The sequence below is a fragment of the Pseudorca crassidens genome, chromosome 8 (assembly GCF_039906515.1).
Source record: "Pseudorca crassidens isolate mPseCra1 chromosome 8, mPseCra1.hap1, whole genome shotgun sequence".
NCBI classification, from domain to species: Eukaryota; Metazoa; Chordata; class Mammalia; order Artiodactyla; family Delphinidae; genus Pseudorca; species Pseudorca crassidens.
In genome coordinates this window covers 88,313,269-88,327,510 of record NC_090303.1, presented here as the reverse complement: position 1 = coordinate 88,327,510, position 14,242 = coordinate 88,313,269, and the positions used below count along the sequence as shown (strand labels likewise).

The 14,242-nt window shown below is 37.6% G+C and overlaps 1 protein-coding gene across 2 annotated transcripts in view; it reads right to left on the bottom strand.

Annotated features, from left to right (window-relative positions):
• The window catches only part of EXOC4 (exocyst complex component 4), an 804,198-nt gene that overhangs the window by 139,958 nt on the left and 649,998 nt on the right, over positions 1-14,242 (bottom strand). For both annotated transcript variants that reach the window (XM_067747055.1, XM_067747056.1), the window contains exon 13: positions 6,123-6,278. In XM_067747055.1, the coding sequence (XP_067603156.1) occupies positions 6,123-6,278 (156 nt within the window). The remainder of the gene's footprint in view (positions 1-6,122; positions 6,279-14,242) is intronic.

The following is a 14,242-nucleotide window of genomic DNA, read 5'->3' as shown; positions in this document are numbered from 1 at the left end:
AGTTAAGCCAGGAAATGATACATTTTATTTTTTAGTTAAAAAACAAGAATAGAAAAGGGCCTCGTTTAGTAATGAAGGGAGCATAACCTTTATTCAATGCAAAGGACACTGGATTCTATATTCATCTGGGCGCCAAATAGCTCTCTAAGCTTTAAAAACTAATTACAGGAACAGAGTGTGATTTTTCAGTCTTTTTAGCTCATGCCACGCTCTGTGGTACTCTAATGTGTGAAAATCAAGGCTCTGTAACTCTACCACATTGGAATATCAATGAAGAGTCTTCCCTTCTATGTACCTTTGCTTTCAGGATAGAGAATATGACAGATTAAGAGAAAACAATCAATCACATACAAAACAAAATAGATCTAAAAAATTATTTTTCTTCTCTTAAAGTAAATAGAATTTGTTTTCAAACCATGTCTGTTTGCATGCAAAAACGTGGACAAATATCTCAGTCATAATGTTCAGTAAAATGAACCAGATACTATGGTGAAATTTATATAAAATTCAAGGACAGTCAAAACTAAACTATGGTGATAAAAGTCAGAATAGTGGTTACCTTGAGGTAACCTTCTGGGGTGCAAGAAAAGTTCTGTATTTTGATCGGGGAGGTGGTTACATGAGTAAAATCACACATACCATTTCTTTGAGTTATATACCTAAGATTGCATCTTACTTCATGGATATAATAATTCACCAAAAATTAAAAAAAATATGTTTAATTTGCTTTGCCTTCAAATTTAAGATGGAAGGTGACAATGCAGTGAGAAAAAAGGAAATAAAGAAAGCCAAGAACTTAATTCTAGCTCTTCTAAATCAGAAGCATGAGGTGGTATACAGACGTTCATCTCTGCATTAGCCTTCTCTTTTCTGAAATAGGGCTAGAAACCCTTCCCCTTAACTCTAAGCTATTGAAGATAACTAATAAAACTGATTGACAATCTCTTTGCAGGCATAAAAGACAATAAGCCTAGGAACAACAGGAAGAAGACTTACTTTCAGTTAAAGTAACCTGAAAAGTTGGGGAAAAATAATTATCCTCCAGAAGTTACTTCTAATACAACTACTCAGGTTATAGATGTATTAAATAAGTACACTTAAAGATCAATAGTGGGACTATGCTTACCCAGACCTCTTAGAAATCTAGCAGCAGGAAAACATGATGGTAACATGGCCTGACTCTCCCCTAAGGTCAGTCTGATTATTCCTAGTTGGCACTCTAATTCATCATGTCTCAATAATTCTTTACCTCTTTTGATAGAAAAAATCATGAGGCTACTCTCTTCTACTATTGTTATGACAACATGATCTAAATTAAGAAGTGTAGAGAGCATGGATAGGAAATATAATTTTAAGAGTGTATAACTTATTTCACATGCTTGGGAAAAACATTCATCACAGTAAAAGTTTTAGAGAAAAACACCTCTGTGACTTTGGCATAAGAAAGGATTTCTAAATAGGAAACAAAATGTCCTATCTATTAAAGAAATAAATTTGACTTATTAAAATTTTAAAAGTCTGTTTATTAAAAGACACCATTAAGAGAGTGAAAAGGCAATTTGTAAAGTGGAGGAAGATGACATTATCTATCTATCTATCTATCTACCTACCTACCTACTACCTATCCATCACAAAGGAGTTACATCCAGATGTGTAAAGAATTCCTACAAATCAGTAGGGAAAAGACAGACAACCTAATTAAAAAATGGGCAGTAGATCTGAACAAATATGTTGTGAAAGCGGATATTCAAATGGCCAATAAATACCATAAAAGTACATTAAAATATGTTCAACTTTATTAGTCATGAGAGAAATGCATATTAAACCACACTGAGATACCTCTACAAATCTACTAGAAGGCCAAAATTAAAAAGATGGAAAATATCAAATACAGATGAGATACAGAGCAATTGGAACTTTCATACACTGCTATGAGAGTGCAAACTCTTACTACCAGTTTGGGAAACTATTTGGCAGTGTGCACTACAACTCAACATATGCATATGCTATGACCCGGCAATTTGACTCCTAAAATGTAAGCAACAGAAATATATACATATGATTACCAAGAGACATATAGTAGAATATACAAAGCAGCACTATTTGAAGCAGTTTTAAATTAGAAAGTATCCAGGTACCCAACAGGAGAAAAATAAATGAATGCATATATACACACATAAACATTCAAATAATACAATATTAAAAAAAATCTGGGGTGTACCCATATAATGGAATACAATATAGAGTACAGAGTAATAAGGACCTATACACAGGAATATAGATGAATCTTGTCAATATAATGTGGAACAAATGAAGCCAGTCATAAAAGAATATATAAGTGCATGATTCCATATAAAAAGGTCAGATGCGGGTAATTTTCAGAGAGGAAAACAGTGACCATAAGGAAGCACGAGAAGGCTCACTATTGCTTTGTTCTGTTTCTTATTGCTATTATTCTGTTTCTTGATCTGGATACTGTTACACATTGAAAAGTATGAAAATTTGCCAAGCTGTGCCTTTGACATGTGCACGTGTAAACTATAGGTAACATAAGCAGAGAGATGGAAACTCTAAGAAAGAATCAAAAGGAAATGCTAGAAATCAAACATGCCATAACGGAAATGAAGAATGTCTTTGACGGACTTATTTAATAGACTGGGCATAACCAAGGAAAGAATGAGTAAGCTTGAAGAAACATCAATAAAAATTTCCCAAATCGAAATCCAAAGAGAAAAAAGAATGAAAAGAGAACAGAATATCCAAGAACTGAGGAACAAATTCAAAAAGTTATAATGTATGTATAATGGGCATACCAGAAGGAGAAGAAAGAGAAAAAGAAACAGAAATATTTGAAGCAATAATGACAGAGAATTTCCCAAAACTAATGACAGACACCAAATCACAGATCCAGGGAGCTCAGCGATCACCAAGCATGAAACACACACACACAGACACACACACACACACAGACACACACCCCTATACCCAGGCATACAATACTCAAATGGCACAAAATCAAAAACAAAGGAACATTGCAAGAAGCCATAGGAAAAAATTACCTTACCTACAGAAAAACTGGAATAAAAATTACATTGGACTTTTCTTCAAAAACCATGGAAGCAAGAATAGCAAAGTGAGATAATTAAAGTGTTAGAACAATCATCAACCTAGAATTTTGAACCCTATGAAATTACTCTTCAAAAGTAAGGGAAAAATGAACACTTTCTCCAACAAAAATTGAAGGAATTTGTCTTCAATAGACATGCCTTACAAGAAATGTTAAAGAAGTTCTTTAGGGAGACTTGGACCTATATTAAAAAAGGAAGAGAATTAAAGAAAGAATAATTGAAGGTAAATAAAATCTTTTATTTCTCTTATTCTTAATTGATCTAACAGTTAACAGTTTGTTCAAAATAATAACAGCAACATTATGTACAGTGATTATAGCTTATGGATAAATGCAGTGAATGGCAGCAATGTTATAAGGGATGGGAGGAAATAATTGGGACTACTTTGTTATAAGATACTTGCATTAGTTATAAACGTATGTTGCAAATTCTAGGGCAACCACTAAAAATAGAAGTTAAGAAAAAAAGAAATATAATATATATACTAAGAGAGGAGAAAAAGTGGAACTATACAAAACACTCAGTTAAAACCAGACGGCAGAAAAGCACAATCCATTGTCTTAAAAATCATTAAGATTGCCTCCATTAAAATGAAAAACTTCTGCTCTACGAAAGACTCTGTGAAGAGAATCAAAAGACAAGGCATACACTGGGAGAAAATTTTTGTAAAACACCTATCAATTAAAGGACTGGTATCCAAAATATACAAAGGACTTTTAAAGCTCAACAATAAGAAAACACATGACCCAATTTAAAAATGGTAAAAGATCTGAACAGATATCTCACCAAAAATATATATATAGTTATTAAATAAGCATATGAAAAGATGCTTAACATCATATGTCATTAGGGAAATACAAATTAAAACAATGAGATCACTACACACCTATTAGAATGTACCAAATCCAATACACTGACAACACCACATGCTATCGAGGATGTGGAGCAGCAGGAACTCTCATTCATTGTTGGTGGGAATGCAAAATGGTACGACCACTTTGGAGTACAGTTTGGCAATTTCTACAAAAACTAAACATACTCTTAACATACATCAATATGATCTAGCAATCACATTCCTTGGTATTTACCCAAGTGAGCTGAAAACTTACATCCACAAAAAACCCTGAACACGAATGTTTATAGCAGCTTTATTTATAATTGCCAAAACTTGGACGCAACCAACAAATCCTACAGTAGGTGGACGAATAAACAAATTATGGTATGTCCATACAATGGAATATTATTCAGAGATTAAAAAAGAGCTACCAAGCCACCAAAAGACATGGAGGAACCTTAAGTGCATACGGCAAGGCAAAAGAAGCGAATCCGAAAGGCTATGTATTGTATGATGCCAACTATATGACATTTAGGAAAAGGCAAAATTACGGAGACAGTTTAAAAAAAAAAAAAGGTTGCCAGAGGTTGGAGGAGAGGAAGGCTGGGGTGAATAGGAGGAGCACAGAGGATTTTTAGGGCAGTGAAACAATTATTCTGCGCAATACTGAAATGGTTACCTTCACTGTAACCAATGAATGGGTATACTCATTATACATTTCTCAAAACTCATAGAATGTACAACACAAAGAGTGAACCCTAATGTAAACTACAGACTTAGTTAATAATAATACATCCATATTAGCTTACCAATTCTAACTAACATACCACATTACTGTAAGATATTAAAAATAGAGGAAATTGGGGGGGGTGAGGGTGAGTGATGGGATATATGGGAACTCTGTGTTTTTCACTCAATATTTTCTGTAAACCTAAAACTGCTACCTCATGCAAATAAAGTCTATTAACTAAAAAATAAATTATGCACATATAATATAGTTTTCTTATAACAATATAACTAGTTGACAAGTTTTTCTGAGATAATGTGAATGATGAGGGAGAAACCATAAACAGGAAGACTTTAGGTTAAATTACAGGTGAACTTTTGAGTCTCACGATTTTGAGAAAGTTTTAAATGGCACTATAGCAATTTTTCATAATAAAATGTTGGTAAAAATACGGCACCATAGTGTACGGATACGGTTAACTTTGTGAACGGTAAAGACCTATTTACCTATAGTTGCAACTCACATTCTGAGAGAGATGAGCTCATAGTTCTATGATGACTTAAGAGTAAAATATTGGTCACTACTTCTTTTATTCTTTTTCTGGTCTTTGCTTCCTTAAAGTGCTTTTACTTTATTTCTTTTTTTTTTTACTATTTATTCATTCACGTGGATAGCAAAAGACAATAAGAATATACTTACTTTTAATGTGACAAAATACTACCTCCACTTTTTTTCCCTATTTTACACAGCTCTAAAATGACAGACGTGAAAATATTTCACTGTGGCAAGCGAGCCATGTGAAAATGAGTAGCTTCATCAAATTAGGCTACATCTTCATGGCTAAGTAAGAAATTTAAATTGTGCAAAGGTAAAAGTTGAGTGATAAAGTTGAAACCGAGACCTTACTTTTGTCAAAATAAGTAGAAAACAATTGGATACACTATACATGAACAAATGTGGGAAGCACATATATATTTCTGGAAAGTTCAACTAACGGTTCTGTGAACTAAAGAACATGCTAAGAACAATTGTAACACACTTATGGGCAGGAATTTTACATTATTAACTGTCATGTTTCCAAGGTATGGCACAAAACAAGGGCCATACAGCTTTGTTGAATAAATAAATGAATGAATGAATAAACTATGAGCTTCCCTAAGAAGGGAGAATGACCTACAAAGTAAAAAATATTTTAACTTGATTTAGCAATGCTCCAAATTTGATTCACATCAATCCCTTCCTTCTAAAGTTTTGAGCACAAGCCATACTTGCACAGGAAATGAGGTGTAGTACAATAGAAATGGACTTTACTAAGTTCAGTTCATTGCTGTTTGATATTTAGAAATGGTCAAAATTTCATGTAGGAAAGAATTAGCTAAATGGATGTTTTTCTTCCCATGTTTAGTACAACTTAGAAAATAGACCATTTTACCTTATGAAATCTTCTTCCTCTTCTCTCTTTGCCCTCAGCTGTTTGGGTTGAGCCATGTTAATCCAGTTTGGTAGAGATTTCAAGAGCCTGCTGATATCATCATCTTTTGCCCAAGATGCACTGATGACAAGTTTTTCTTCTGACTGGACAATGCCCCTAAACACGACCAACAGAAAAGACACACTTCAGGACACTGCCTGGCTTCCAGTTAGCATTTTCCATCCACCTTTGCTGCAGAAAAATAAGATACCATATCCACCTCTCCTATTAACATAATCCATTATCTAGTTGGAAGCATGACATCTGTGAATAGGTCACTTTTGTGGGAAACATCATTCCTAGATTCCATTTTTAGTTTCTTCATTGTTGAGTAATTATGAAACTAATAATATTAATTAGTTCCCCTTATCATAGTTAATCCCTTAGAATAAATGAAAGTGTATGGGAGGTTTGGGGGGTGGGGGTAGGTAGGGATTCTTTCGAGAAAGATGTTGAACAAATAAAAAGTGGGTTAACCATACAAAAGAGTGCAATTAAATAATTGCACAATAACATAAATGATACCTGAAAGGTGATGGAAGTGTTACAAAAAGTTGTTCTCTGACCTCTTGGTTTAAACTACCAATTAGCTCTACTTGAAGGTGTTTTTTGAACCATGGATACCCCTCTATTCAAAGTAAACCTACCATGACAGAGAAATCTTCTGCCCCTGATGTAAGGCAGAAAACTCTTTGATTATTGCTCTCTCCAGTGGGCTTTGACAAATGACCTAGAGTGACAGGTTTCAACTCCTTTAATAGGGCCCATGGGTGAGCTATTAACACGGCTCTTTCCAAAATGTACTTGTAAATTCACTGTAAACGTTCAATTTCAACTTAACTAAGAAGCTTCCCTTTCTGTTCAACATTTCTGTCACTATAACTAATTTCAATGGTCTAAAAATCCCCCTCAGCAATTCTAGGTGACAGAATGACATTTATTTATGAAGGGATTGCTAATTAGCTGGCTAGTCCTCTGAAGTTGACCAAGACTATAGGAGGTTTTCCCCTCCATCACAGGCAGGAATTTATGTTGGTATAAGGGTTATACTGAAGAACATCATGCGCTTCTAAATATACAATATATACACGGTGTATATGCTTGGATGTACGGTAAAATCTCCTTTACCCAACAGACAATGTCTGTAGACAGAAGTTGCTGATGCCTAAAAACCTTGACTCATGACAACCTAACTTGAGGTAACAAGATTTCAAGATGTAGGGAGCAATATTGCCCTGGTAATCTGAAAATAAGCTAGAATAAATAAGAGAACCATAGTTGAATTCTTCTAACTCACCACAAGCAAAAGTTTTCTAATAGTAACTATGGTCAGCAATACAAAAATTAGACTACAGAACCTTCTTCCCTGGGATCTCTCAAATTACCCTGACTGATATCTTCCATTTCTGTTTTTTCTTTGTTATTTTCTTGCATCTTTTCTGCAATATTTATGGATTAATCCCACAATATAATTTTTACACTATCAGAATGGCACCATCTCAGATTTATGCTATTCCACAGCAGAAGACTCCTCAACGTTCTTTGGCATTCTTTTTACCTGCCTCTGATCGACCTCCTCTCTCATTTGCTCTATGACTATCTTTTAAAAATATATACATATTTTTCGAATTTTATTTATTTTTTTATACAGCAGGTTATTATCTATTTTATACATATTAGTGTACATATGTCAATCCCAATCTCCCAATTCATCACACACACACCCCACCAGCTTTTCCCCCTTGCTGTCTAGAAAAGGGAACCCTCTTCACTGTTGGTGGGAATGTAAAGTGATACAGCCACTATGGAGAACAGTACAGAGGTTCCTTAAAAACTAAAAATAGAACTACCATACGACCTAGCAATCCCACTACTGGGCATATACCCAGAGAAAACCATAATTCAAAAAGACACTTGTAGGACTTCCCTGGTGGCACAGTGGTTAAGAAACCGCCTGCCAACGCAGGGGACACAGGTTCGAGCCCTGCTCCGGGAAGATTCCACATGCCGCGGAGCAACTAAGCCCGTGCGCCACAACTACCGAAGCCCATGCACTCTAGAGCCTGAGTGCCGCAACTACTGAAGCCCGCGCGCCTAGAGCCTGTGCTCCGCAACAAGAGAGGCCGCCGCAATGAGAAGCCCGCGCACGGCAATGAAGAGTAGCCCCGCTCGCCGCAACTAGAAAGAAAAGCCTGTGCGCAGCAACAAAGACCCAACGCAGCCAAAAATAAGTAAATAAATAAATTTATTTTTTAAAAAAGACACTTGCACTGTTCACTGCAGCACTATTTACAACAGCCACGTCATAGAAGCAACCTAAATGTCTATGGCTATCTTTTAAACCTTTGCCCTTTCTTTATCTCATTGCTTATCCCCCCCCCCCCCGCATTCTTCCCATCCGTCAAATAAAGGAGGAGACCTAATTATATACTTTCAAACATCCCACCTCCGATCCCCCACAGAAATACTTTCAAATCTGTTTCATTCTCCACTTCCAGTAATCCCTCTACCTAGGCTCTGGGGGACCCTTTCCCCACCCCACAACGATCCCCCCGTTTTTTCTGCATATTTAGGGCCTCTCTCAATATATTCCTCAATCCCGTGTTAATTTTTTAAATGAATGAATGACTGAATCTCTCTTTTTCTTTTTTTTTGCGGTACGCGGGCCTCTCACTGTTGTGGCCTCTCCCATTGCGGAGCACAGGCTCCGGACGCGCAGGCTCAGCGGCCATGGCTCACGCGCCTAGCTGCTCCGCGGCATGTGGGATCTTCCCGGACCGGGGCACGAACCCGTGTCCCCTGCATCGGCAGGCGGACTCTCAACCACTGCGCCACCAGGGAAGCCCCTGAATCTCTTTCTTGATCTAGCATTTGTCTCTAGTAAAGCTCCTCTCTCTCCTTCACACACACTGTCATCAAATGAGTGCAGCCTCCACTCACTGACGTTACTTTCTCACCTGTTGTTCACTTTTTCAACTCGTGAAGTCTCCCTCCAGGATCTACTCTATGATTTAACCCATCTATTCCTTCTTGCAAATTTTTCAATGATCATATGTTTTACTTCTAGACAAATCCACTGGCTTCCCCCTCCAAACTCTCCTGTGCTTGTATTATGAATTCTGTTCCTTCTTTTATCTCTTTGAATATTTTAAAAACAGTAATTGTAAAGTTCTTTTTATGTGTCTCTGTATTTTTTGGTAATTCTTTGGATGTCAAATGTCCTATCAGCTGCATTTTCCTTCTTTTCTCACGATGGTGAGTTTTCTCATGTGGTCTGCTCTGCTGGTCTGCAAGCTCTACCTCAGTGGGACATGTCCTCTGTAGGAGTCCCACATTTGCCCTGCATTTTGGAGATGTCACTCTTAGGTGGGTTGCATTTGCCTCTCCTGGATCCTAAAGGTTTCACCAGTTCCAAATAAGATTTTAAGATTCTTTTTTCCTTCCTTGTCTTGGCTTAAAATTTTCTCTCCCTACATGGGCGGTACAAATTGAGGTCCTTACTTGCACATGTCACATGTGTAGGATTCTGATTTCTTTTAGGGGCCACTTTTTCTACTCCAAGTAGGGTGGCTCATTCTCAAGCACAGAATTTTCCTGGTTCCATGTGTAGGTGGAAAAACCCCATGCACAACTTCTGCACTGATAAAATTTCAGGCCACACAGGTGTTAATAGGCTAGGCCCCTATTGGGTCTTCAACTCTGCTATGGTCTGAATGTTTGTGTCCCCCCAGAATTCACATGTTGGAATCCTACCACCAATTTGACAGTATTTGGAGGTAGGGCCTCTAGGAAGTGATTAGGTCATGAGGGTGGAGCCCTCATGAATGGGATTAATGACTTATAAAAGAGATCTCACAGAGCTCCCTAGCCCCTTCCGCCAGGTGATAATGCAACGAGCAGTCTGCGACCTGACTCTTCCAGCACTATGATCTTGGACTCCAGCCTCCAGAACTGTGAGAAGTAAAATTCTGTTGTTTATTAGCCACCCAATCCTTGGTATTTAGTTATAGCAGCCCAGACAGACAAGGACAACCTCTATATGTGGTCCTGACACCTTTGTGGGCCTCTCAACTTCAACATTTGCTTGTTGCTATGGCTTTTGGTTCCCCCTTCATTTGAGGCATGTGGAAAATTTTCTTTCTTTTGAAATTGGTTACATATTTAAAATATATTCTTAAAGATACATATTTTTATCTGGACTTTCTATGTATTAGGAATTTCTATGTATTAGGAGGAGGAAAAGGGTTTCCTAAATCTATCCACTCCACACTTCTAACTGAAGTCAAAATTCAGTATTAAATCAATTGCATTTAGGGTTCTAGAACCACCGGTTCCCTGACACTGCTGTACCAATCCGTGGGTGTTTTTTTTTACTTTATACTCTGATTATTCAGAAGCATCTGATACTTTTGACTATTCCCTTCTTAAAATATTACTCCTTTGGTAACCACATCATCATCTTCTCCTAAGCTCTTTCTTAGCCGAACTGAGGGTTCTTTTCCTCTGTCCATACTTTACATGTTGGTATTCCACTGCATGTCTCACTTGGGCAATCTCATCTTCTGGCCAGACGTGACCCACCTGTATTCCAAAGACTCCCAAATTAATATCTTCAGGGCTGCCCTCTCTTCTAAGTCTCGGATCTGCATATACAAAGGTTAATGGGAGAACTGAACTTGGAAGTCCTACCAGCTATTTAAATTAGAGTCAAAGGAGCTCATTTATTATCCACCTTTCCGTCTCCCACTGAACATCTAGTATTCCCTATTTTGGCCAACAGTCCAACCATCCATCTTGTTACTTAAGTCAGGAACTCGGAGTCATCCTCATTACCCATAGACACCATAACCTCCCAATTCCATCTGCTTGGTAACTTAAAAATCTGTTGTTTCCTGTCCAGGTTCACTGCCCTTAGCCTATATTTAGACCCTCATCATTTTTCACTTGGACTTGGCAGTAACCTTATAACCGGGTGTCTTGCCTGGAGCTTCAAGACCATCAGTCCAACTCACCAAATCAGTCAGAAGAATCATTTTTCTAAAATTGTACAAATGCAGTCATGTTTTTTCCTTCTTAGAATTCTTCACTGATGCCTAATTCTAAGACCAAGTCCAAACCTAGCAAGGCATGAACATCTACCTTTTCAACTTCATCTCCTGCTACTGCTTTCCTCTTTTGTCTCTGGTCACTACTCCCAGTCAAATCCCTGCCTGTGTTGGCTCAACACCCTACCTGCAGTGAGTATTCTAATGGTTTTTGAAGGGGATATACTGTTTCCTGCTTGTATGTGTTATCTCTGCCCAGAGAGCCTTTTTCCATCTTCCTTGTTTGCCTCTACTGATCCAACGTTACCTAGGCTCTTCCCTTGGGACAGCTGAGTCCTTTCTTTTGTACCATATCACCCTTTACCTGAGGTTTTCAATCTCGACTGCACCTGGAGAGCTTTAAAAAAAAAAAAAAAAGTACTGGACGCCCAGGCCACTTCTAAGACCTAGTAAATCAGAATCTCTGGGGATGGGACCCAGGCATCAGCATTTTTAAAAGTTTCCCAGGTGATTCCAATGTACACTCAAAGGTGAGAACCACTGCCTTACACACACCTCTGCTCTCAGTGGTCCTACCACACTTCTTTACAAGTTGGCATCCCCTACTAGATGATGAGTTCTCTGAGGACAGAGCTGATTTCTCATTAGCTTTTGGGCTCCTAGCGCCTAGCACAATACCTGCTATTTGGAAAGTGTATAAGAACAGAACTGGACGTAAAAATAAGCCCTCTTCAGTTTTAGGAGACTGGGTAACTGATTAAGCTAAAACCATTTTAGTGGTTTTCCTTTACTATTTCTCTGCACTGAACGACTTAGGTGAGCCATCAAGCCATCTGGCATTTTGACCAAATTACAGATCACTTTGCCATGGTCTCTCTATACCTGTCTGAATTCAGTACGAGTCAGAATAATGAATACAGGTGTGTCCCCTTCTGGAAAAAAAAAAAAAAAAAACGTCCAACATAAAAAAGTCCTGACTCAAGACAAATGAACCAAGGAGTGATTACTGTCAAACCTTCCCCTTCACTTATTCATAGGTGGCCTATTACTGGACGGTCTCCTTAACACCTCACTTTCTCTAGGAGGACTCTGTTGATTATGTCAGCCTACAGTAATCTTCCCCCTTGGAAAGCAAATGAATAAAAGCCTTCCTTTTATACTTACTGTTTATAACCTCATAATTAGGACTCTGTCCAACACAATGTGTTGGACAAACTATGGTCTGTCTGTCAAATCTGCCCCATTAGCTTACTTTGTATGTGTTTTAAGCTATGAATACGGTTGACATTTTTTAATGTTTTTTCTTAATCTAAAGAAGAAGAATATTTTGTGACATGTAAAAATTATATAAAAGTTAAATTTCAGTGTCCATAAGTACAAAGAACTGTGGCTGACCGGTTCAATTCCTCTTATACCCAAAGTACAAGTCAAATTCTGCCCCACAGAGTTAGAAGTCCAAACCCAACTCAGTTTTCTTTGAGCCCATCCATCCTGGCTCCCATCTGCCCCAGGGTTCAGGAGACAGTTTGGGTCTGTACGTGTGAGATGGTACTGTACGTTTTCGGGATCTAGAATTTTTCATTTTAGCACTCGCTGGAATGAAAAAATTAGCTTAGTGGGATACTATGTTAAAGGTACTCACATCATTTACTTATGTATTTTTTTAAGACTGGTTTAATTCAATAAAATGGTATTATATTACTGCCTTCACTAATATTCATAGACCCTGTCTTATTAAAAAACAGTAATCCAAATTAACTAGCACGCTGCCTACCTATATATTGCCCTCAACAATAAATTATTAATTCATATTGTAATGAACATCAATCCCAAAAGCAATTCCAAATATTCTGATTTGAAATATTAGCACTGATTAGAACCATACGGTCACCCTAAAGGGAATTTTTCATTCAAATGGCAAAGTTCCCATCCTAACTAATTGTATTTATTAGTTTATAATTTTGAGATAAATGGGATTATGTGGGTTACAAAATTCCAGGATATATCTAAATAGCCTCAAAAAAGGAGAACTAAATCTACAATAATTATTCCACAAGAGGAGTAGGGTCAATCATCACTACCAGGACCATAATCTACTAATTAATTCACAGCTCAATGGGCCACAGACAGAGCCATCTGTGAAACAATTTGTACCTGTTCCCAGGAGGAAGAGGAAAATAGGTATACCTCTTGGAACAGGTGATAAGGCTGCTATGGGAAGAGTCCACCCTCTAGACACAGCTGAGTGAATTTCATTCAGAAAACATCTGCTGGTGTCTACTGGCTCTGATGTGCACTGCTTCCTCTCTGGAACAGTTGGGAAATCCAAGTGTGCCTGGTCCCTGGATACAGCTGGGGTGCTGAGTCTTTCATTAGGTAAACAACCAGGGGCAGGTGGGGCTAATTGGATTCAACTGTTTGGTGGCAGCCTGGGCATGATGTTTACTTTCCCAGACTGAATCTTTCAGACACTTCAAAAACTAGGAGCCAAGCTAGATAAATAAACCCCGGACAAGGCTGGTCCAAATTAAGCTACTGTAGTCAATTTTCAACTGTGAACGACTGGACCTGTAGCTGGCCAAACTACAGTGCATCGTCCAGCAACACTGTGATCATGACAATGATGGATGCAGAAATCAAAGCTGGTACTATGCTGCTGATTAAAACAAAACAAACACAAACACGAAACTAAAAAATCTCTTAAGATAAGATGGAGCAGAATAAATAGGAAGAGCAAAGAAACATCAGGTTGTCTTTCACATCACACTCATCATAAAGAGAGCTTTATGCTATGTATTTCTACCTTGGAATCACAACTTAAGAAACATCTGATAACTCTGGAGATGGTTGATGGGAAACAGAAACAATTCAAGAGGACCCAGGGAAAAGGACTTGGAATTTCAGAGCTTACAGCAGGTAACCTTTGGGGATAATTTAATAACAACCTTTAAATAGAGAAGCTCTCATATGAAGGGTCGTAATTGTTTGATATTTAAAAAACCAAGAAGACAATAATCATAGAGTGGACCAAGAATG